Source organism: Bufo gargarizans, chromosome 7 (genome assembly GCF_014858855.1).
Source record: "Bufo gargarizans isolate SCDJY-AF-19 chromosome 7, ASM1485885v1, whole genome shotgun sequence".
Taxonomy (NCBI): Eukaryota; Metazoa; Chordata; class Amphibia; order Anura; family Bufonidae; genus Bufo; species Bufo gargarizans.
The window spans coordinates 84029084-84054428 of NC_058086.1; the positions used below are offsets into that span (position 1 = coordinate 84029084).

Below are 25345 nucleotides of genomic sequence, written 5' to 3' on the forward strand. Positions count from 1 at the left end.
TTCTGGGCGTTCCTTCTCCCTGGCTCGGGCGTTCTGCACTGCGTTTGGAAAGCGCTACAGCCAGGGAGAAGGAATGCCCAGGAAAGAAGCTGATGTCTCTTGCCCATTGCTCCGATAGTAGTAATTAGCATACGGAGCAGAAGACAGTAATGGGGGCACAGCGGGTAACTTAAAGTCCTGCCCCTCTTACTCATTGGTGGCTGCAGCGGTACAGGGGGCAAGGAGAGACTGCCCTGTGCTGCTGATGGAACACAAGCGTGCTCATGTTCTGTAATACTAGATTGCGCAGCCCAGATCGAAAAAAATGGAAATCCCAACATCGTATCGATACCGGGACAAAAGTATCGATTTGGGTATCAAAGTTTATAAACCCGCAACAACCATACTTAGGGGTAAGTTACAGAAATGGTGCTTCAATTTAAAAAAATCTAGAGCATTTTATTTTTGCAGCACAAAATGGCACCTGCACTACATATATTACATCTAGTACAAGCACCATTTTGACCACATATAGCAGTCTCATTTTTAAGTTGGGAATGTTGTATATTTATTTATTTATTTGGCATTAATGGCAGCCAAGCTAAACCCAGAAGGTTCACCCAGCTTACACTGTCCCTGCCTCTTTCTTCGCAACTGTCCCTCCCTTTCTCAGCCTCAGATCTGCCCCCCCCATCTTACTCCGCTTCCTATCAGACCCTCCCCAGCCTTAGATCAGACCCCCAGCCTCAGATCGGACCCCCAATAGGCCCCTCAGCCTCAGATCAGTCATTTAAAAAAGAATATATAAACTAACCTCTCCAGCTCCGGACATCGCTGCCACAGATTCACTGACCCTCCTTGGTTGTCTTCCTGCCGTGCTGTCCTGTGACCTGACAGCGCACAGCTTTAGGTCATAGTGTGCGTCTACGTGCACTACGTCCAAACACTGTACGTGTCAGGACACAGCATGGGGCCGGAAGAAGACAAGGGCACGATGAATCAACATGGTAGATGTGAGTCTGGCAGTAGCTTGTTTCTGTTTCGGTGAAAAACCAGTACTAGACCAAGTCTTCGTGGTGTTGCAGCACAGCCCCATTCACTTCAGTGCAGCTGTGAGCAGTAATACCAGACACAACACAGGGACAGATGTGGTGCAGTTTCTGGAAAGTTTTTCTAATCCTGGCCAACCACTTTAAAGTATACCTTCAATTAGAAACAACTTTCCATAAATAAATTATGCAAGTGAAGTGCCATAATATATCTTATAGAAAAATGCCACCTTCTCCTACGCATCCTGCATTTACTGTTTAAAGTTTCCTCCAGCGAGGAGGCTGCTTTCAAATTTTAACGCGACATCGGGTTACAGAGCGGGGGAGATGTGCTGCATTGACGTCCTATAGACAGCAGACTCTTAGGAGAGAGCTTGATTGTCTCTCCCAGAAACAGCAGAAGCATGGAGGTCATTATACAGCAGTAAGTAGCTGTAATGCCAGTATCGATGTGAGAGGAAATTTACTAAAGCGTGCAGCAGCTTCTCTCTGCATCTGTCTCTCTCTGTAGCTGCTCCCTCCTCTCTGCATAGCCTTCTATGGGTAGCAGGTAGACAAATCTCTTAGTGAAGATTAAATCTGTCTCCAGAGAGGAGACTGCTTTTCAAGTGTAACATCCATTTATTTTTTCCCTAATGTGTAGAAACAGCGATGGGGAAGATTTTTCTAATATACTTTATTTGGTGAAGTTGTACATTTATAGGAGAAAACTTGCCCTGAAATGTCCCTTAGCAGCGTTCTCTAAATGACTGAGCATTGCTAAGGCATATCCGTCTTCACTTCTCCCTCATGTACAGTGTTCCCTAAACTTCCCTGCTATTGTCACACTGATCAGCGCTGACAGCAGCCAGTAAGCGCTCACTATTGTTAATGCAGAGTATATAGGGACTAGGGTTGTTGCGGGTATCGAAATTTCAATACTTTTGTCCCGGTATTGATGCGATACCAGGATTTCTATTTTCCAGGTCGTCCTCTATGACAGTACTACATGGAGGTTGTCTGCCCCGCCCACTATTGGGACAGGAAACAGAGGTTAAAAGCTCCCCCTTCACCAGTGTTTTTTCCGGTCCCAATAATGGAAGGGGCAGACAGAGGGTCTCTCTTTTGGACCTTAAATTTTTTATTTTCTGTTGCGCCGGGCTAAAACCTTTAAGCTGGGGTCCCTTAGCCTCCCAGCCCCTCCAGTACCTGTGGGTCATGCGGCTCACTGCTGGAAACAAAGAGCTGGGGAACCGTAGCTGCAACCCCGGTGGGGCTCTGGGCTGCATGATGCTTCCTCCAGGGGAGACCGCGCGGGAGCCGGAGTGTCTTCTCTCACTTCCGGCTCAGTGCAGAAGACCGGAAGTGATGTAGAGGCGCCGGGGAAGGAGTGCGCATGCGTGTAACCTTCGACACCGTATCCAGTATGGCGGCGCCCTGCGATCAATCCCCACGGCGAGGGACGCTGGAGGCTAGCGTTCTGGCCTCGTGTCCGATCCGGAATCCCTGAAAGTGACCAGAAGGTGAAATGGGAGGAGCATCCATGTCAGGAGGGGTAAGTGCCAGTGGCATTTAAATTCTGGTTGGGCTAAGTGTGAGTCCCTCAGTTATGGATTCATCCGGCATGAGAGAGCAGTCCCCAGACCCTCCTGCCCAGGGACATGTGAGTAACCCAGCACTACATGGGAAGGAATAATGATAGAAAAAGCAGGCTATAATGCTTTGCTAAACCTATCGTCATGTCTCTTAGGGAGAAAGAGATCCTACCCTCAAGGTGGAGAGTAAAAAGAAGCCTAAAAGATGCGCTATCTGCAGCAAAAGGCTTCAGGATTGATATACAAAGAAGCTTTGTGCGGAATGTATTAATAAAATGATGAAAGAGGAACAGTCGTCCCTATTAACAGACCTTAGAGCCATCATTAAAGAAGAAGTTAAAGCGTCAGTTTCCTCCTTGATAACGCCTAAGGTGGCTGAGCAAACCACCGGGGTAAAAAGACCTAGAGAAACCTTAGAATCAGACCCAGAGGTTATAGAGGTGGAATATTCGGAAGAAGATGAGTCTTTGTCTTCCTCATCCCACGAGGAGAAACGCAAATACCTTTTCTCAACTGAGGACATGGATTCCCTCCTGACTGCAGTTAGGCAGACTATGGATATCTCGGACGAACCGACAAAGAGATCCATTCAGGAGGAAATGTTTGCTGGCCTGATTACAAAAAAGAATTCTAGCTTAAAACAAATGATCCTGGATGAGTGGGAAGATGTAGAGAAAAGGCTGTTTATTCCTAGAGAATTCAAAAGTCTCTTATCCTTTGACAAAGAGGACATTAAACTATGGGAAGAAATCCCCAAAATAGACGGCCCAGTCGCCAGGGTAGCTAAAAAAACAGCGATCCCATTTGAGGACTCCTCCCAGCTGAAGGACCACATGGACCGCAAGGCTGATGGTCTCCTGAGAAAGTCTTGGGAGGCTTCTGCGGCCTTAATTTCAACTAACGTTGCAGCTACATCAGTGGCTAGATCCTTACTAATGTGGTTATCTCAGCTGGAGAATCATTTATCAATGGGAACTCCCAGGGAGGACATCTTGGAGACTATCCCGCTCCTAAAGATGGTGACTGCCTTTACAGCGGATGCCTCGGCTGAGTCAGTCAGGTTCGCAGCTAAAAGTGGGGCCCTTCTAAACACCGCAAGGAGAGCTCTGTGGTTAAAGAACTGGTCTGGTGATCTTACCTCAAAGAATAAATTGTGTGCAATTCCATTTTCAGGATCATGTGTTTGGCCCTAGCCTGGATAAAATTCTTGAGAAAGCCTCAGATAAAAAAAAGTATGGTTTCCAGAAACAAAAACTAGGAAGACACATTTTTTTTTTTGTAAAAAAAAAAATTCAGCCAAAAAAAAAAAAAAATTATAAAGATGAGGGAAAGTCGGGGGGGGGGGGGGGGGGGAATAGTCCTATCCTAAAGGGGGTGAGGGCAGAGGATTTCTGCTTAACCCCAACATTTCCCAAGACAAACAACGACGGCCAGTCGGGGGGAGATTAAGATCCTTTCTGCCAGCAAGGAGCCAAATAACTCAAAACCCTTATGTGCTCCAAATTATTCAAGAGGTATACAAGATAGAATTTATATCGGCTCCACAACAAAAATTTGTGCTGACAGGGTACGGAGAAGGTACATCACAGGAAAATCTCTTAAAAGACGTCGTGAAATTAAGGAATCTAGGCACAGTGACTCGTGTCCCTGAAGATCAGGAGAACAGGGGCTACTATTCAAGGTTATTCCTGGTCAAAAAGCCAGGTGGTTCATTCAGAACTATAATCAACCTAAAACCCCTAAACGTCTTCATAAAGTATCGCCGCTTCATGATGGAATCAATAAGATCAACTACACCCCTCATCTCTCAGGGAGCGGTAATGTGCACCTTGGACTTAAAGGATGCTTACTACCATGTACCAATACATCCGGACCACCAAAAATTCCTAAGATTCGCAGTAAGGGAAGCGGGGAAAGTAAGCCATTATCAGTTCCAGTGCCTGCCCTTTGGGATATCAACTGCCCCTCGGGTGTTTACAAAGCTGGTAATAGAGATAGTGGCCTTGCTCAGACTGAAGGGAATAAAGATTGTACCTTATTTAGACGATCTTCTCCTAACCGCAGATTCCGCCATAGTACTAACGGAGCAAACACAGACGACAATATCCCTCTTACAGGATCTCGGCTGGATCATAAATTGGGAAAAATCGGACCTAGTACCAGAAACCAGAAAAATTTTCCTTGGAACGATGCTAGATTCAAACCTACAGAGGTCTTTCCTTCCAGTTCAAAAACAACAAAACCTTGTCAAAAGATTGAAAGCGTTTCAGAAGAAATCAGTGTGCACCATCAGAGACGCCATGAGCATTCTGGGCCTAATGACATCTTGTATATTCACGTTACCGTGGAGTCAACATCACACAGAGTCCTACAGAAAATGATCCTAACTGTCTGGGATGGAGACCATCGATCCATAGACCGGAACTTCACTATAAAAGAAAATGCTCGAAAATCTCTGGATTGGTGGCAGATATCAGACAACCTATCAAAAGGAGTCTCCTGGAATCTAAGCCCATATGTTGTAGTGACAACAGATGCCAGCCAACAAGGTTGTGGTGCAAAGGTTGGAATCTACTACTTCCAGGGAACCTGGAACCTGGAACCAGACCATAAAAAAATTATCTTCAAATTTCAGAGAGCTTCAGGCCGTTTGGGAGACGCTCAGACAGAGTCAAGATCTTCTGAGCGGACAGAACATAAGAATCCTATCAGACAATATGACAGCGGTCTCTTTCCTCAAACATCAAGGGGGAACAAAATATCCTCTTCTGCAGAATCTGACAAACAATTTTTTTTCCTGGGCAGAGGAGAATGTGCTGTCAATCTCAGCGGTACACCTACAGGGTTCAAGAAACCAGTTGGCAGATTTCCTCAGCAGACACTTTATAGATCCAAACGAATGGACTCTGAACATACAGGTGTTTTCTAGAACTGACATCAACATGGGGATACCCAGAGATCGATCTCTTTGCATCAAGGGAGAATGCACAAACAACCTCCTTCTCCCGAAATCCAGCCGATCATCCTACAGCAGTAGACTCTTTATCCCAGCCCTGGAACATGAAGCTAGCTTATGCGTTTCCTCCTTTCCCCCTGATTTCAATAGCCCTGAGGAACATCAGCAGGGAATCATCCAGAGTGATCTTCATAGCTCTTTTTTGGCCAAAACGAGCCTGGTTCCCGGTTCTGTCCTCACTAAGTCAAGAAAAACCAATCCCTCTCCCTCTCGGGCCAGACCTGTTGAATCGGGGTCCAATCTGGAATCCGGAAGTAACCAAGCTGAAATTAACAGCGTGGCTTCTGAAAGGGACTTGTTAAAATTACAGGGATTCTCAGATGAAGTAATATCCACCATTCAGAGAGGCCATAAACAGGTGACATCTGCAATTTATAATAAAATCTGGAAAAAATTCTGCTCCTGGATGGCACTGAGAGAAGAAGAATCCTCTACTCCTGAGTCTGGGAGATATTCTTGATTTCCTCCAGGAAGGGTTCAACATGGGTCTTAAACCCAGTACCCTTAAGGTTCAGACTGCAGCCTTAAGCTGGTTCCTAAATTACTCCTTTTCAGAAAATCGATGGGTAAACAGGTTTTTAAAGGCAACCACGCGGATTAGACCAACACTAAGGTCCCCGGTTCCACCTTGGGATCTGTCGCTAGTTCTTAATGCCTTAACAAAACCACCCTTTGAACCCTTACATGAAAGCAGCTTAAGAAACTTAACCTTGAAAATGATGTTTCTAGTAGCTATCGCATCAACTCGTAGACTAGGAGAAATCCAAGCCCTTACCATCCGTGAGCCATACCTTAAAATTTGTGAGGATAGTCATACTAAGGCTAGACCCATCCTTTTATACCTGAGCTGGTTTCTTCCTTTCACCGTAACCAGGAAATAGTACTACCAACCTTCTACACAGATCCGAAAGGGAGAAGAAGTTCCATCTTCTGGACGTTAGACGTTCTCTACTTTCCTACCTAGACGTTACCAGTACTTTCAGATTGGACTCAAATCTGTTTATTCAATTTTCAGGCCGCAATAAAGGCAAGAAAGCTTCTAAAGCGACATTAGCAAGATGGATTAAAATAGTCATTAAAGAGGCCCATCAGGGCCAGGGGCTTCCCTGTCCTCAAGACGTTAAGGCTCATTCAACGAGAGCAGTCTCTGCTTCATGGGCCGAACATGCAAATGTTTCTATTGACCAGATATGTAAGGCAGCCACCTGGGTAAGTTCCCAAACTTTTTGTAAGCATTACAGATTAAATGTCAGGGAATAATGACCAGTCATTTGGACATAAAGTTCTTCAGGCTGCGGTCCCTCCCTAGTTATTGGATTAATTTGGTATTCCTACTCCATGTAGTGCGGTCATGGAGGACGTCCTGGAAAGTAAGAATTAGTCTTACCGGTAATGATGTTTCCAGGAGTCCGACATGACCGCACTGGTAGTTTCCTCCCTAATGTTTATAGAGTATTTTTTTCTTTTGTATTATGATACCCATTATTGTGTGATAATCTATAAAAGACTGGTGAAGGTGGGTGGGTTGGGGGGGGGAAGCTTTTAACCTCTCTCTGTTTCCTGTCCCAATAGTGGGCGGGGGAGACTACCTCCATGTAGTGCTGTCATATCGGACTCCTGGAAACATTATTACCGGTAAGATTAATTCTGACTTTTTCAATACTGGGCTGCGCAGTCTAGTATCTCCGAACATGAGCTGTCAGCGCGCTCATGTTCTCTCAGCAGCACAGGGGAGAAGGAAGCAGTGTCTCCCTCTCCCCTGTGCCGCTGCTGCCACCAATGAACGGGGAGAGGGATGGGTGCACTGCGCCACCAATGATAGGACTTTTCCTGGGTCCGGACTTAGTTAAATATTAGTGGTTATTAAATAAAAGGTGTGTAAAAAAAAAAAAAAAAGCAACAAAATATTAAGTATAAATCACCCCCTTTCCTAATTTCACATATATTTATTGATTTATATATTTTATGTCACCACGTCAAAAAAGTCCAAACTATAAAAATATTTTTAAAAAATCTATGCGGTGAACGCTGAAACAGAAAAATGCATGTGGCTTTTTTTTGTTTATTTTTTTGCGTGGTATGGAATGGTATCGAGTATCTCAATACTTTTTTTATGGTATCAAAATCGTATCAAAAATTTGGTATCGCAACAACTCTAATAGGGACAGCTATAGACCACGATTTTTGGCAGTTAGATCATGTGACCCGTGAGACTCGCTTGATCTTACAGCATGTTCTGTGTGGACATAAAGTCATTTTTTTTTCTTGATTCCTATGAGACTGACATTGAGACTCATAGGAATAAATAGATAAACCTGCTTCCTGCCCATAAAGCAAATTTGTGGGATCCGGTCAGTCTGATTAAGAGTTAAATGTTTTTCTGGCACTGTTTTCTTTAAGGGGCATCTGTGAGCAGATTTTTGCCTATGAAACTGGCTGACCTGTTGTATGTGTGCTTAGCAGCTGAAGGCATGTGTTTGTCTCCTGTTCATATGTGCCCGCATTTCTGAGAAAAATGTCTTCATATATGTAAATGACCCTCTAGGAGTAACGGGGCGTTGCCGTTACACCTAGTGTAAATGTCATCAAACTTGGCCCTGTGGAGAATGTGCGGTAGTTGCGAGAGAGAGCAAAGCCTCTAGGTGTAACTGCAATGCCCCTATTACTCCTTGAGGCTCATTTGCATATATGAAAAATATATATGAACATGGGCCCAACACGGATGCTGTCAGCTGCTAAGCGCACATGTAACAGGTCAGCCAGTTTTATAGGTACAAATCTGCTGACAGATGCCCTTTAAGGAGATGAAGGAGCCTGATAAGTAGAGAGAAGGATTTTATATAGCTATATAATGTGGGGATTCGCTCTGGTAGTTATGACTAGCGGATGCATTATAGAGGCAAAGTACACAGTTCTTGAATCAAACAGCGGTGTTTAATCCCACATTGGTGTATAACCAAATGCAGATAAGGTGTATCACAAAACGTGGGTGGCTTGGTGTTTGTTCACACACAAGGAAAATCCATAAATAATAAGTCCCTTTTTCTCCTGGGTGTTAATTCACACCCTGTTAGCAGTTCAACCTCATCAAATCTATAGGCGGCCTGTTCACCTTTTAGAGGGGCCTGAGTCCTCCAGCCCAGCTCAAACCTCAAATCCCAGCACAGCCCTCAGTTCACAGCACACAGACTTCTGAGCACCACTGTCAGAGGGAGGCAAATCCACACACCTGGCAGTGCTGGCTGGTTTTATGCCTGGCAAAACCCGGCCTGGAACTTGGGGAGTAGTCACCCACCCAGCACTTTGACTACTCCTGGATCAGCTATGACAGCCATGCTAACTCTCACGGTGTCAATTAGCAATAGCTTCTGCTGATACACAAAATACCGGCTCTTACTTCACCGAGGCCAGGAACCTCGGTGACACATACCTTCCATCCACAATGATCTCAGGTACCTTCTTACAAAGTTTCTTATTTTCTTGCACTTTTGATTTATGGAAAGTGGTTTATAATTGGAGGTACCCTTTAAATACCACTGTAGATTCTAATTAAATCAAAGCAGACACAAACTAAAGCTACTTTCACACTTGTCTTTAACTTTTCAGGTATTGGCAACTGGCAGAGGATCTCAATACTGGAGAAAAACTCTTCAGATTTGTCCCAATTCATTGTCAATGGGGACAAAACTGGACGGAATGCTCCAAACTGCATGCCATTCCGTTTGGTTGCGTTCCCATACCAGAGAGCAAACCGCAGCAAGCATCCCATGACTGTTTTCTCGGACATAATAGAAAACTGATCTGTCCTCCATTGACTTTCAGACGGATTCGTCTTGGCTATTTTAAAGATAATACAACCGGATCCGTTTATAACGGGCGCAGATGGTTGTATTAGTAACAGGAGCGTTTTTGCTGATCCTAGCTGGAACAGGCAAAAGCGCAAATGTGATAGTAGCCTCATTATAGTGCAGTGAAATTTGTATATGGATAGATTTTATATAAGAATATATACTGCAGTGATCTGAAGTGTTAAAATCTTATTTTACTAACAGGAAATCTATCGCAGTTCTATGCCAGCCTCAAGCTTTCAGCAGCAAAAGCTGAGAGTATGTGAAGTATGTTCTGCCTATCTGGGACTGCATGATAACGACAGAAGATTGGCTGACCACTTTGGTGGCAAGTTGCACTTGGGCTTCATTGAAATACGTGAGAAATTAGATGAGTTAAAGGTACTTTTATTTTCTGTGTACAAACTTTCCACTTTTTTTTTTTTTTTTTTTTATAAACCAAGGCCATATTCACACAGTCAGGAATCCACCACACACGTTCAGAGAAAACTACGATTTCTGCCGCAGATTTGCAAGCATATTTACTCATGGGTTACATTAAATGAACACTGTCATTATTCACACAAGTTTTCTCGCCCGTATTCATTGGGGGACACAGAGACCATGGATATAGCTATGTCCTCTAGGAGGCGTTGACACTAGATAAAGCTGTTAGCTCCTCCCCTGGCAGCTATACCTCCTCCAGCCTGGAGAGAGAGCTTCAGTTTTTTTTCTAGTGTCAATAGGAGGCAAGACCTCCCTATGCAGGGTAGCTCCTGAAGATTTTTTATTTTAGTTTATTTTGTTTTCTCTTCTTCTTTTTAGGCAGTGCCGGTCCCCCCCACTGCCTCCTCTCCCACAAGAAGACTAGGTGGAACAGGGCAGCTCAGCTCCCCTGCATCCCGCCAACCAAGGGGTCACCTAAGTCTGACAAAGAGAAGACCTTCCCGCCATACCAGACTCCTGCCACTCCGGTGCCAGCTGCTGAGGAGGTGACCTTTTATGGGCCCACTCAGGGAGGGTGAAGTGAAGAGGGGGAAGATAAGGGGAGTACACGGGACTAGGTGAGTATGTTTAACTCCTATCCCTCCTTCCCTTCCTATTTGGCCAAGCTTAATTTATTCTAGCCCAGTTTCCTCTGTTGGCATTCCCTTCCCTCCCCCTCTGTGCTGACGATACACGGGCACATAGGGGGTTGATGGCCATGTCTCCCGCAGGCACTATTAGACACAGTGGTCGACCGTGCGCACCGCTGTGGTCCGAATGCAGGGAGGCCAGCGCGCCGCTCCAGATGGCTAAACGCCAGCACTGGGTCCCGGCACCAATAAATTTGGGCCCCACCTTCACTCCATCCCGCGCAACGTTCTCCCCCGACCAGTGTGCGCAAGCGGGTGCATTTCTCTGCCACTACAGTAATGCGCTGGTGTCAGGTGAGCATGCTGCCCTCTCGGCCAGCCGCGATCATGCAGCGTTGTGTCCCCGCAGACCTCTGTGCTTCGGCAGTACATTCTAGTTGGCCGTGTCTCATAACTTTAGGCCCCGGCTTTGCGGCCTACTAGCCCGCCACTTTCATCCTTGGGGAGGGGGGTGATCTGGCACAAATTCTTCCCGCCTTGCTTTCCTCTCCCCCAGTAGCTCACAGGGCCCCGCCCTTGGCCCTCAGGCAGTTAACCCTTCCTGGTCAGCCATCTCTTGAGGCTGGCACAGGATTATATGGTTTTCTATCTGCAGGGCTTTAATGTTGAGGAATTTAACTCCTCTGCTTCTTGTCCAATTGAGCCTGGGCATCCCAGTTTTTTTTATTTATAAAAATAAAAAGTCTATTCGGGTCCTCCCCCTCAGTCCGCAGGACCGCCCTGTCTGAGTCAGACTGGGCCCGTGTCCTATCACGGACAGAGGAGGACCCTTCAGTTTCCCAATCCACCCTCCTGGCTGCGCAATCCAATGGTGGATCTCTGGACCTTTCCATTCACCCTCCGGGGCCGTTTGGTTGCCAAGCGCTGCCTGCGCAATCCAATGGTGGACATCCAAACCCCCCCAATCACCCTTCGGGGTCGTTGGTTGATAAAGCGCTGCCTGCGTGATCCAATGGGGAACATCCCGACCTTCCCAATCACCCTCCGGGTCGTTTGATTGATAAGCACCACCTGCGCAATCTAATGGTGGATCTCTGTGCCTTCCCAATCCACCCTCCGGAGTAGTTTGGTTGATGTAGCACCGCCTGCACAATCCGGTGAGTGAACCTGTAGAAATTCCCATTCCACCCCGAGTAGTTTGGTTGATAAATCCCACCGGCGCAGCCTCCAACTGCCATGGGCTAGTTCTTGAGAGGTAGAATTGCAGGGTCAGAGCAGGATATATTCCTCCTCGGTCACCTCCGCACCCAAACCCTTCCTCCCTAGGGTCACGCTCAGACGCACCGTTATTCCCGGGTATGCATTACCCCCTTCGTTAGGTGGACCCCAAACGGTATCAAAGTATTCATTCTGGTAATGAATTCCGATATGCTTGGGGGAAGCGGCTGTATCCATTTAGCAGCTAGGGTTTTGCATGTCTGATATAAGATTCTGTTGATTCCGATTGTAACATTTGGTGGCAAGTTATCCGAATCTAACATACCAAGCAAGCAAAACCTAGGATCCAGTTTATAATTAGCACTATACATTTTGGTAAATTGATTATATAGTCCTGATCAAAAGTTTAAGACCACTTGAAAAATGGCAAAAAATCATATTTTACATTGTTGGATCTTAACAAGGATCCAAGTAGAGCTTTAACATGCAACAAGAAGAAATGAGAGTGAGACAACACATTTTTTGAGCATTCAATTAATTGAAAATTAATGATTAAACTGAAACAGGCTGTTTTTCAGCTGATCAAAAGTTTAGGACCACATGCCACAGGCCAAATCTGTGCAAAGATGTGGATTCATTGTCATTTTCTGTCAGGTAGTCACATGTTGTGATGGCAAAGGCAAAAAAATTCTCCCTTTTTGAACGTGGTCGGGTTGTTGAACTGCATAAGCAGGGTCTCTCACAGCGCGCCATCGCTGCTGAGGTGGAACGCAGTAAGACAGTCATTTGGAATTTCTTAAATGGTCCTGAGGGTTATGGAACAAACAAGTAAAGTGGAAGACCCAAAAAAATGTAATCAGCACTGAGCCGGAGGATCCAATTGGCTCTCCGTCAAGACACTGGACGATCCTCGACCCAAATTAAGGCCCTTACTGGTGCTGACTGCAGCCACATAAGCATCAGATGGCATCTGAGACTGAAGGGCTTCAAAAACAAAAAGTCTTCAAAGACCTCATCTCCTTGAACTGCTCGTTTGGACTTTGTAAGAGAGCACCAAACATGGGACATTCAAAGGCGGAAGAAAGTTTTATTCTCTGATGAAATTTTTTTTTAACCTTGATGGTCCTGATGGTTTCCAACATTACTGGCATGACAAGCAGATCCCACCTGAGATGTTTTCTACACGCCATAATGGTCTGGAGTGCTTTTTCCTTCAGTGGAGCTTCAGGAAGTGCAGGGGCGTAAAACAGCCGCTGGCTGTGTCCAGATGTTGCAGAGAGCATTCCTCATGACTGAGGGCCCTCGTCTGTGTGGTAACGACTGGGTTTTTCAACAGGACAACGCTACATTACACAATGCCCGCAGGACAAGGGACTTCTTCCAGGAGAATAGCATCATTTATTTGGCCCATCCTGCGTGTTCCCCTGATCTAAATCCAATATGAGAAACTTTTGGGGATGGATGGCAAGGGAAGTTTACAAAAATGGACAACAGTTCCAGACAGTAGATGGCCTTCGTGCAGCCGTCTTCACCACTTGGAGAAATGTTCCCACTCACCTCATGGAAACGCTTGCATCAAGTATGCTGAAACGAATTTTGGAAGTGATAAACAATAACGGCGAAGCTACTCATTACGGAGTTCATGTCTGTAAGTTAGATTTCTGTTTTGAGGGGGTTTAGGTCTTTTTTGGAGGTGTGGTCCTAAACTTTTGATCAGCTGAAAAACAGCCTGTTTCAGTTTATTCGTTGTTTTCATTAAATTGAATGCCCGAAAAATGTTTTGTCTCACTCCCATTTCTTCTTGTTGCATGTTGAAGCTGTACTTGGATCTTAACAAGGTTCCAGCCATGCTAAATGTATTTTTTATTTTTTTTTGTCTTTTTTCAAGTGGTCTTAAACTTTTGATCAGGACTGTATCTGTCCAATAGCCCTGTAGCGCACTGCAATTCCACAGCATATGGAGCAATCTGGCCCCTTCTTCCCCACATTTCGGGCACTTGGAGTCAGATCTATATCCCATCTTCCATAAGAAGATTGGAGTTCTATATACCCTGTGTATCATATAGAGTTGATTAGGGGGAGTATTTGCACTGCTACTGGATGCAATACTTGCCTTAGCCATTACCTCCCTCCAGCGGAATTGCTTTCCACTGGGGACAGTACTTACCGTATGCATTAGCCTCTTCCATAGGTGGCGTTATGACATTATCAACGGTTCCAGTGTTTACCGAATGCATTGCCATTACTCCACCTACGTAAAGGGGTAACTCCTGCTGTAGGCATTAATGCATTACCATCCTTCATGGTTGAGTTCTCCACTACCACTGGGTGCAGTGCTTGCTGTAGGCATTACCCCCTTCCATTGGTGGTATAATTACACTACCTTTGGACTCTGTTCTGACTGTCGCACTACCCCTTCCTTCAGCAGAGTTTTGCCCTACCACAGGGTGCTTTTTCATCAGTCGCATGGCCATCACTATGCTTCCGGTAACATTGCCCCCTTCTACTAGTGAGCCTCTAATGTGGGGAATGAGTACACATCTTGGATGCTGCACTTCAACTACGCCATGGCTCTAGATGCCTTACCTTCTTCTACAAGTTGGGTGTAGCGAGTATCCATACACTCTGGTGGCCTGTACTCCTAATCTAGTGGTATATGGGTGCCGCCAGTGGATACTGTGGCTGTTTCCACATTGTATCTTTTTCTTCGGTGCTGGTTTGGGGCATGAATATGACAACCTCTCTCCTCTCAGGGGGTTACCTAGCAACACTTGTGTCCTAGTGTCCCCCATCTCCAAGGTCCTTCGCTGGTCCAGTATGTGTCCTCAACAGTATGTAGTACGTACACCATGGCGCATAATATTGTGTTTACGTTCCAGGAGTCGAGTGTTGCACTGACTCTATATTCTTTGTCCACCATTCCTGATGTGGAAAGTGGTTATGCTGGCACTCTGGTTTAGCTACAACGTGTTCTCCTCTGCAGGTGCAGATATTACGCTAGTCCTAGCGTTCGTGGTTGCTGCAGTGGGGCAGCCCTCATCAAGTTGGGGTTCTACCCTGACGCTGGCTTGGCGCTTGTTCCTGTTCAACACCCTTGCCAGGTGGAGTGTTTAAGATTAGCTGTACTTCCCTGGGTCAGTATGGTACCATGGCTTCTACTGGATATCCTCAAGCCTCCCCCCCAGTTTTGCGTGGCGGGGAAAACCGCAGCTTCTACGGTACGTGGAACCTGGCGTAGCCATTACATACTCTGGACATCAACCGCCAAGGGGGAACGCGCAGCTCTGCGGTAATGCAGGAATCTGTCAAGATCTTGTGGTGACGGAGACCCATGTACCGGCAATTTCAGCAATCTACATCCCGGGTGTGGAGAACTGGACTGCGAACTTCCTCAGCAGTACGACGATAGATCCGAGCAAGTGGTCCCTGCACCCGGAGGTGTTCGAGGCGATCTGGCTGCGTTGGGGTCACCAGGACGTGGAATTGATGGCCTCAAGGCTCAATCGGAAACTTCCCACCTTCCTCTCCCGAGCAGGGATCCGGAAGCTTGCGGCATGGAAGCCCTGATCTCCCCTTGGCAGGGTTCTCCCTCCTTTACGTCTTTTCCCCCTCCTACCAGGGTTCTACGGAAAATCAGGATGGAGGGCATTCCAACGATCCTCGTCGCCCCGAATTGGCCCCGTCGTGGTACACCGACCATGTTTTCCTTCTAGGAGATGTCCTTTGGTCACTACCTCTCAGAGACTACCTTCTTTCACAGGGACTGGGCTTCCATCAGCATTTAAGGTCTCTTCGTTTGACGGGGTGACCATTAAAACCGCTATTCTGACGCAAAGAGTTTTTTTTTTGCCGGATGTCATCCGCACTATGATTCAGGCCAGGAAGCCTGCATCGTCCAGGATCTATTATAGAACCTGAAGGTCCTTCCAGGGTTTCTGTGAAAGCCGGAACATCCTCTCCCTATCGTCCTTTCCTTTCTTCAGGGTTGGACCTTGGTCTAGCCCTTAGTTCTTTGAAAGGTCAGGTGTCGGCGCTTTCTATCCTTTTCCAGCGCCCTCTGGCCCCCCTGGGGCCTGTAAGGATGTTTCTTCAGGTAGTGGCACATACAGTTCCTCCGTACATCCTCCTTTACCGCCTTGGGATCTGAATTTAGTCCTCTCGGCACTCCAGGCTTTCCCCTTGAGGCCTTGCGGGAGATTTCTCTGACTCCTGTCCTGGAAGGTATTTATTCTGGTCGCCATCACTTCCATCAGACGGGTGTCCGAGTTGGCGGCGCTCTCTTGCAGAGAACCCTTGCTGGTTATTCATAGGGACAAAGTGGTTCTCCGGCCTGTCCCTTCTTTTCTTGTGAAGGTGGCCTCTGACTTGCATATTAGCGAGGAAATTGTCCTTCCCTCACTGTGTCCATTTCCTTCACACTCTAAGGAAAAGGAGTTAAGCCATTTGGACGTTGTCAGAGCTCTGAAGATCTATTTTGCAGCCTCTGGTCCCTTCCACCATACAGGCTCCCTTTTTGTCATTTCAGAGGGTCCTCGCAATGGATTGGCTGCCTCCAAGGTGGCAATCGCATGTTGGATTCGGTGTGCAATTGCTGAAGCATACCGCGCCCGGGGCAGGGTTCCGCCCTTAGTTGTCACGGCTCACTCCACCAGAGCGGTGGGCGCATCTTGGGCTCGGAGGAATCGCTCTTCGGCTGCACAGTTGTGTAAGGCGGCTACTTGGTCCTGCTTACACACACTCACAAAATTTTACCATGTGCATACTTATGCATCGGTGGACGCTGCCTTGGGCCGCATGGTTTTGCAGGTGGCAGTTTCTTAGATGCCTGCAGGGACGCTTGCTTCCATGGGTCTGTGGTGTTTATTTTTTTCCCTCCCGTGGACTGCTTTAGGACGTCCCATGGTTCCTGTGTCCCCCAATGAATATGGGCGAGAAAAGGAGATTTTTGTATAACTTGCCAGTAAAATCTTTCTCGCTCTTCATGGGGGGGGGGGGGGGGGAGGGGAGACAGGACCCACCCAGTATTGTTGTTCGAGCACAGTTGTGGCAGTTGCTGGTTTGAACCCCATTGTGTCTTTTGGCATGGTTGGTGTTCCATGTTTTTTTTCTTTGATTGGCTTGTTTCTCCTACTGCTTGTACACAAACTGAAGCTCTCTCTCCATGCTTGAGGGTGTATAGCTGCCAGGGGAGGAGCTAACAGCTTTATCTAGTGTCAACACCTCCTAGAGCAGTGTTTCCCAACCAGTGTGCCTCCAGCTGTTCCAAAACTACAACTCCCAGCACGCCCGCACAGCCAAAAGCTGTCCAGGCATGCTGGGAAATGTAGTTTTGCAACAGCTGGAGGCACACTGGTTGGGAAACACTGTCCTAGAGGACATGGCTATACCCACGGTTCCTGTGTCCCCCAGAGAAAGAGATTTTACTGTAAGTTATACAAAAATCTCCTTTTTCTTTCCAGAACATTTTGAATGTCAGAATGAAAAACGCTATTCACATCCATTGAGGATACTGTATGGATATAGTTGCAAAATTTGTGGGAAAATTAGAATCCAACATATTGGAATGTTTTTTTCCATTTGTTTTATTATTTCATTATTCATTAAGTGCAGTAATTACACTGTACTTTTACCGTTTCCATTTATTTTAAAAGATTGATTTGTGTAACGGAAACCATTTAGAAATGTAATTTAAGTTCTTTCAAATAGAGAATTGTGGCAGAAAAGCAGGAGAAACGAAATCAAGATCGATTGAAGCGCAGAGAAGAGCGAGATAGAGAAGAGCGAGACAAATTAAAAAGAAGGTAATGATGAAATAAGTAATTATTACCAAGCTTATCATAATTTCACAAACTAGAGTATTTATTACAGTATGTTGTGGCACTAGATTGTTAATGTGAGCCTCCATATAAATAACGGTGGCTGCTTTATCTAATGCCCCTTTCACACAAGCGAGTTCCATGCCTTGGACTCGCAGCATGTCAGCGAGAGCACCCGTCCTGACCTCCCAGGTGATATTAACTTCCTGTTTGTGGCACATTAGTATATGTGAGGGGGGAAACTTTTCAAGATGGGTGGTGACCATGGCCATTTTGAAGTCGGCCATTTTGAATCCAACTTTTGTTTTTTCAATAGGAAGAGGGTCATGTGACACATAACTTGTAAATAACTCATGAAAGAATAAAGTTACATTAAAACCAAGCACACCATTGTTTTTCAGTGCTGGGAGGTTAGAACGGGTGCTCTCACTGACACGCTGTGAGTCTAATGCGTGGAACTTGCTGGTGTGAAAGGGACCTAACTGTTAGTGCCAGGTTCCACAGCACATCCTTATAGCCACACTTTTAGCAGACTCTTATGGTCCAAATGAACACCTTTGAGCGGTGCTTATGGCCCTGTTACTTAAAGGGTCACTGTACTTTGATTACATTTTTAAAATGTCACAGGGTCTGAGCGCTGAGACCCCCACCGAACTCTAGAACAAAGAGAGTGTCCTTACTTTGCGAGAGGTCTCATAGACTTTCTATTGAGTCCGTCTCGCTTTCAGCCTTGCAGCAAAGAGAGAGAATTCACTAATTCTAGACATATAGACTTGTTCCCCATAGCATCAAAGGTTTAATGAAAGTACAATGATCCTTTAATCCTCTAGATGTCATGGTCATTAGTGTCCTGTGCTATACAGCTGATGTGGCTGTGATTAGAAACCTTCTATCCTGCTCGTTTAACTCCTAAAATGCCAGTCTGTAGTGAAGATCCCCAGGCCTGCCATGTTAGTACTCTTATAAATACGACCTGGGAAAGTTTAATAGGATAGCAGCAAAATACACTGCAATACAAAAATATTGATTTCAGTGTATTGTACTAGTGATCACAGATTAATAAAGTTTTTAAAAATGAAAAAAATATTGAATAAAAAAAATCCAATTTTATTACTTAAAAAAATAAACCTAATTGGTCTTTTTTTGCACCTCAAGGATATTACAATATCACATTATTTATTCCACACTGTAAACATCATAAAAAAGCACAATGCTGGAATTGTTAGTTTTTTGGGGACACCTCGACTACACAATAATAAATTAGAAAAATTAAAAAATCGTATTAAACCTATGATGGTACCAATAAAAACTATTTTACTCCACAGAAAAGAAAACATGCAGTAATTTTTACAGCACAACAAATGCCATACAAACATAATCCAAAAAGCAATGGCAAAAGTTTTGTTTTTGTTTTCCCGTCCCCTCTCATTCCACCCAAATAATGTTTTTGGTTAGAAAAAAAAGCTCTTGAAAGGTGGCAAGGAAAAAACGAAAGCGTCGTTGTCCAAACTCCTTTCATACCACCACTGCAGTCGCTGTCAGACTGGAAATGATGACATTCTGTTATTGGTCACAGGATTGCTACAGCCTTGGCAGTAATGTGTGCAAGAACAGCACCTCACTATTAAGGCCTATTCAGAGTATACTAGTTTCCAATAGCTGTGTCTGTGTAGCTGTGGAGCTATTTATACATATAAAATGTACAGGTTTATATCATACATTACAGACACAGGTTGTCTTTCTGTGAACAAACCTTACAGGTGCATCTCAATAAATTAGAATAAGTTAATTTTCTTTCAGTAATTCAGTTCAAAAAGTGAAACTTATATAGATTCATTACACAGAGTGATCTATTTCAAGCATTAATTTATTTTAATGTTGATGATTATAGCTTACAGCTAATGAAACCCCAAAATTCAGCGGTGGGGGGCATTTATCAATAATGGCTCTCATTACAATACTAGCATTACAAATCAAAAGTGGTGGTTTGTTTCACCTCATATCAAAAGGTGCATGTAACTTTTAAAATGTGACTTTTTAAAATATTAACTTTATTATATGCCTATTTCTCTCGGTTTTTGCAAAATTTTAATGCCAGTAGCGACTTTTTAATACCAAAATGCGCCATTTCAGCCAACCTCTGCCAGACCGCATTTGCGACTTTTGAAATATATTTGCGACATTTCCAGTGTTAAATCTTGACATTATTATTATTATTATTTTTTTTGTTGAATGTCAATTTACTGACAAAACCATGCCTGGCTCATTTATATTAGGTAAAAATAAATGAGTATGTTTTAATACTTACAGTACCTATCACTTGTTCCTAAAATGAGTTATTTCTTAACATAAATGCGACTTTTTGAAAAAAAGTCGCATCTTTATGCCTTAAATTTTTACACAAAACACCACCGCTTAAGCTGGCTTAATTGTCCGCAACAATTTGAGCAATTTCTGCTGATAAGAGGCTGATGAATGAGGCGTAATATGCGCCAATTTGATAGCCCCGCCCGCTTACATTTATAACTCATTTCTGGTGTGATGCATTCTTTATGGTGAAAATTCTGGAGAAAACAGTATCTCAGAAAATTAGAATATTATTAAAAAAGTTCAATATTGTAGACACAAATTGGCTAATCAACACAAAACACCTGCAAAGGTTTCCTAAGCGTTTAAATGGTCACTCAGTCTGTTTCAGTAGGCTACAAAATCATGGGGAAGACTACTGACAGTTGTCTAGAAGACGGTCATTGACACCCTCCACAAGGGAGGGTAAGCCACAGAAGGTGATTGCTAAAGGAGTTGGCTGTTCAGTGTGCTGTATCCAATCATATTAATGGAAAGTTGAGTGGAAGGAACAAGTGAGGTAGAAAAAGGTGCACAAGAAAGCAACAGAGATGACAGCAGCCTTGAAAGGATTGTCTAGAAAAGGCCATTCAAGAATTTGGGGGAGATTCACAGGGAGTGAACTTCGGCTGAAGTCAGTGCTTCAAGAGCCACCATACACATCCTGGACATGGGCCGTAAATGTTGCTTTCATTGTGTAAAGCTACTCTTGACCCAGAGACAACGTCAGAAGTGTCTTACCAGGGCTAAGGAGAAAAAGGTCCCGTTTTCAGATGAAAGTAAATTTTGCATTTCATTTGGAAATCGTGGTCCCAGAGTCTGAAGGAAGAGTTATCACAGTCAGTGATGGTTTGGGGAGCCATGTCATCTGCTGGTGTTGGTCCACTGTGTTATATCAAGTCCAAAGTCGGCACAGCCGTCTACCAGGAAATTTTAGAGCACTTCATGCCTCCCTTTGCTGGCAAGCTTTATGGAGATGCTGATTTAATTTTCTTGTAGGACTTGGCACCTGCCCACACCGCCACATAATAACCACGGTATCACTGTGCTTGATTGGCCAGAAAGCTCACCTTACCTAAACCCCATAGAGAATCTGAGACACCGCTATCAAAGCAACTTGGGCTTCCATAACACCTCAGCAGTGCCACAGGCTGGTCGCCTCCATGCCACATTGTATTGATGCAGTAATTCGTGCAAAAGGAGGTTAAAGGAGCCCCAATCAAGTATTGAGTGCATATACTGTACATACTTTACAGGAGGCCAACATTTCTAAATTAAAAATCATTGTTTAATTTATCTTATATAATCAAATTATTTGAGATATTGACTTTCGGGTTTTCATTAGCTGTAAGCCACAATCAACATTTAAAAGAAATAAATGTTTGAAACATGTAAATCTTCTGTATGTAATGAATCTACAAGTTTGACTTTTTAACCACCTCCGGACCGCCTAACGCAGATGTGCGGTCCGGAGGTGGCGGCCCTGCGCAGAGTCACGCATATATGCGTCATCTCGCGAGGGCCGGGATTTCCTTTGAACGCGAGCACACAGGCGCGCGCGCTCACAGGAACGGAAGGTAAGCGAGTGGATCTCCAGCCTGCCAGTGGCGATCGCTCGCTGGCAGGCTGGAGATCCGAATTTTTTAACCCCTAACAGGTATATTAGACGCTGTTTTCATAACAGCGTCTAATATACCTCCTACCTGGTCCTCTGGTGGTCCCTTTTGTTAGGATCGACCACCAGAGGACACAGGTAGGTCAGTAAAGTCGCACCAAACACTACACTACACCCCCCCCCCCCATCACTTATTAACCCTTTATGAACCCCTGATCACCAATGATCACCCCATATAAACTCCCTGATCACCCCCCTGTCATTGATCACCCCCCTGTCAGGCTCCATTCAGACGTCCGTATGATTTTTACGGATCCACGGATACATGGATCGGATCCGCAAAACACATGCGGACGTCTGAATGGAGCCTTACAGGGGGGTGATCAATGACAGGCGGGTGATCACCCATATACACTCCCTGATCACCACCCTGTCATTGATCACCCCCTGTAAGGCTCCATTCAGACGTCCACATGTGTTTTGCGGATCCGATCCATGTATCCGTAAAAATCATGCGGATGTCTGAATGGAGCCTTACAGGGGGGGTGATCAGTGACAGGGGAGTGATCACCCTGATCACCCCCTGTCATTGATAACCCCCCTGTAAGGCTCCATTCAGACGTCCGCATGTGTTTTGTGGATCCGATCCATGTATCCATGGATCCGTAAAAATCATGCGGACGTCTGAATGGAGCCTTACAGGGGGGGTGATCAGTGACAGGGGGGTGATCAGGGAGTCTATATGGGTGATCACCCCCCTGTCATTGATCACCCCCCTGGTAAGGCTCCAAAAAAATCAATATCCGCTAACTTATGCAAAAAAAAAATATAATTCTAGGAACTCGCCAGGCCCCTCATTGAATACCTTGGGGTGTCTTCTTTCCAGAGTGGGGTCACATGTGGGGTATTTATACTGCCCTGGCTTTTTAGGGGCCCGAAAGTGTGAGAAGAAGTCTGGGATCCAAATGTCTAAAAATGCCCTCCTAGAAGGAATTTGGGCCGCTTTGCGCATCTAGGCTGCAAAAAAGTGTCACACATGTGGTATCGTCGTACTCAGGAGAAGTTGAGTAATGTGTTTTAGGGTGTCATTTTACATATACCCATGCTGGATGAGATAAACATCTTGGTCAAATGCCAACTTTGTATAAAAAAAATGGGAAAAGTTATCTGATTGCAAGGTACTTCTTACACATTTGGGCCCCTAAATTGCCAGGGCAGTATAACTACGCCACAAGTGACCCCATTTTGGAAAGAAGACACCCCAAGGTATTCCGTGAGGGGCACGGCGAGTTCCTAGAATTTTTTATTTTTTGTCGCAAGTTAGTGGAATATGAGACTTTGTAAGGAAAAAAGAAAAAAAAAGAAAAATCATCATTTTCCGCTAACTTGTGACAAAAAATAAAAAATTCTAGGAACTCGCCGTGCCCCTCACGGAATACGTTGGGGTGTCTTCTTTCCAAAATGGGGTCACTTGTGGCGTAGTTATACTGCCCTGGCAATTTAGGGGCCCAAATGTGTAAGAAGTACTTTGCAATCAAAATGTGTAAAAAATGGCCTGCGAAATCCGAAAGGTGCACTTTGGAATATGTGCCCCTTTGCCTACCTTGGCTGCAAAAGTGTCACACATCTGGTATCGCCGTACTCTGGAGAAGTTGGGGAATGTGTTTTGGGGTGTCATTTTACATATACCCATGCTGGGTGAGAAAAATAACTTTGTCAAATGCCAACTTTGTATAAAAAAATAGGAAAAGTTGTCTTTTGCCAAGATATTTCTCTCACCCAGCATGGTTATATGTAAAATGGCACGCCAAAATACATTCCCCAACTTCTCCTGAGTACGGCGATACCAGATGTGTGACACTTTTTTGCAGCCAAGGTGGGCAAAGGGGCACATATTCCAAAGTGCACCTTTCGGATTTCACCGGTCATTTTTTACACATTTTGATTGCAAAGTTCTTCTCACACATTTGGGCCCCTAAATTGCCAGGGCAGTATAACTACCCCACAAGTGACCCCATTTTGGAAAGAAGACACCCCAAGGTATTCCGTGAGGGGCATGGCGAGTTCCTAGAATTTTTTATTTTTTGTCGCAAGTTAGTGGAATATGAGACTTTGTAAGAAAAAAATAAAAAATCATCATCATTTTCCGCTAACTTGTGACAAAAAATAAAAAGTTCTATGAACTCACTATGCCCATCAGCGAATACCTTAGGGTGTCTACTTTCCGAAATGGGGTCATTTGTGGGGTTTTTCTACTGTCTGGGCATTGTAGAACCTCAGGAATCATGACAGGTGCTCAAAGTCAGAGCTGCTTCAAAAAGCGGAAATTCACATTTTTGTACCATAGTTTGTAAACGCTATAACTTTTACCCAAACAATTTTTTTTTTATCAAAGACATGTAGAACAATAAATTTAGCGAAAAATTTATATATGGATGTCGTTTTTTTTGCAAAATTTTACAGCTGAAAGTGAAAAATGTCATTTTTTTTGCAAAAAAATCGTTACATTTCGATTAATAACAAAAAAAGTAAAAATGTCAGCAGCAATAAAATACCACCAAATGAAAGCTCTATTAGCGAGAAGAAAAGGAGGTAAAATTCATTTGGGTGGTAAGTTGCATGACCGAGCGATAAACGGTGAAAGTAGTGTAGTGCCGAAGTGTAAAAAGTGCTCTGGTCATGAAGGGGGTTTCAGCTAGCGGGGTTGAAGTGGTTAAATTGAATTATTGAAGTAAATTAACTTTTCGATGATATTCTAATTTGTGATGCACCTGTATATGAATCAGTACACCTCTGTTAAATTTTATTTTTTTCTCTTTATATAGTCATCAGGATGAAGAGGGTGTGCTTTCTTTTTCCCATGGTTTTATTTATCAGTCGCAATGTAATAATGTTGTCATCCCCCAAAATTGAACCATTATTCTGAAAAAGCGTGGTTTAAAAATAAAGCCTCCTTATGGTTCAGTAACATATAGAGTCACCTTTAGCAACAATAGCTGGAAGTTGTATTACCTTTAACGTTTATTTTCTTCTTTAGTATTACATATGTCAATTTACTTACTTAGAATGATCTTCCTTTTGCAAGTTGTAATTTTAGATTGGCTTTAGCTGTTGGGCAGATAGTTTCCCATTTGTCAAGAATATCCTGGTATAAAGTAGAGTTCATCATTGTCTTAAAGACTGCAAGTATCCTGAGTGTTTGGCAAAAAACAAACCTCTCCAACTTGCTCTCATCAGTACACAGGATATTGACCAGAAGTTTTGTTTTGATCAGATTCAATTTTGGACACCTGTCATGGTGCTATATTCTTTTTGGCGAGAAAACAATTTCTCCTAGTCACCTTGTGGTGACTGTGTTCAGGCATTGACAAATAAGAGGCTTTGATTTATTTGTATTTTTATTTTTTTCAAACTACAAAATGCTCCTTTTTTTAAAATAAAAATTGAATATACTTTATTATTACTGTAATTCCAAGTAAGAAACCTGAGGTGATGTGTTGGTTGCTTTTGGTTATATTAATGAATTTTCAGTAACATTGTAATTCCCCATGTAGATCTAGATCCAGGGAGAAACGCAGACATCGTTCATCTTCCCGGGACCGCAGGAGAAAAACACGATCCAGATCTCGGGATAGACGTCACCGCCATAGATCACGCTCTGACAGTCGCAGTCGTAGTCACAGTCATCACCGCAGCCGGGATAGGAGCAAAGATTGGAGTTCCAAGTCAAAGTATGTTTTGTGACTTAAGGATTACTAATTAATTTGTAAATTGTGTTAATTAATAGTTTTCACTACATAGCCTGCTGCAGAAAGCATTTATGTGATGA

The 25345-nt window shown here is 44.3% G+C and overlaps 1 protein-coding gene across 3 annotated transcripts in view; it reads left to right on the forward strand.

The window, feature by feature from the left end:
- Positions 1-25345, forward strand: part of LOC122943575 (putative RNA-binding protein Luc7-like 2) — a 98354-nt gene that overhangs the window by 70073 nt on the left and 2936 nt on the right. For all 3 annotated transcript variants that reach the window (XM_044301425.1, XM_044301424.1, XM_044301426.1), the window contains 3 exons: positions 9671-9847; positions 17446-17540; positions 25071-25247. In XM_044301425.1, the coding sequence (XP_044157360.1) occupies positions 9671-9847; positions 17446-17540; positions 25071-25247 (449 nt within the window). The remainder of the gene's footprint in view (positions 1-9670; positions 9848-17445; positions 17541-25070; positions 25248-25345) is intronic.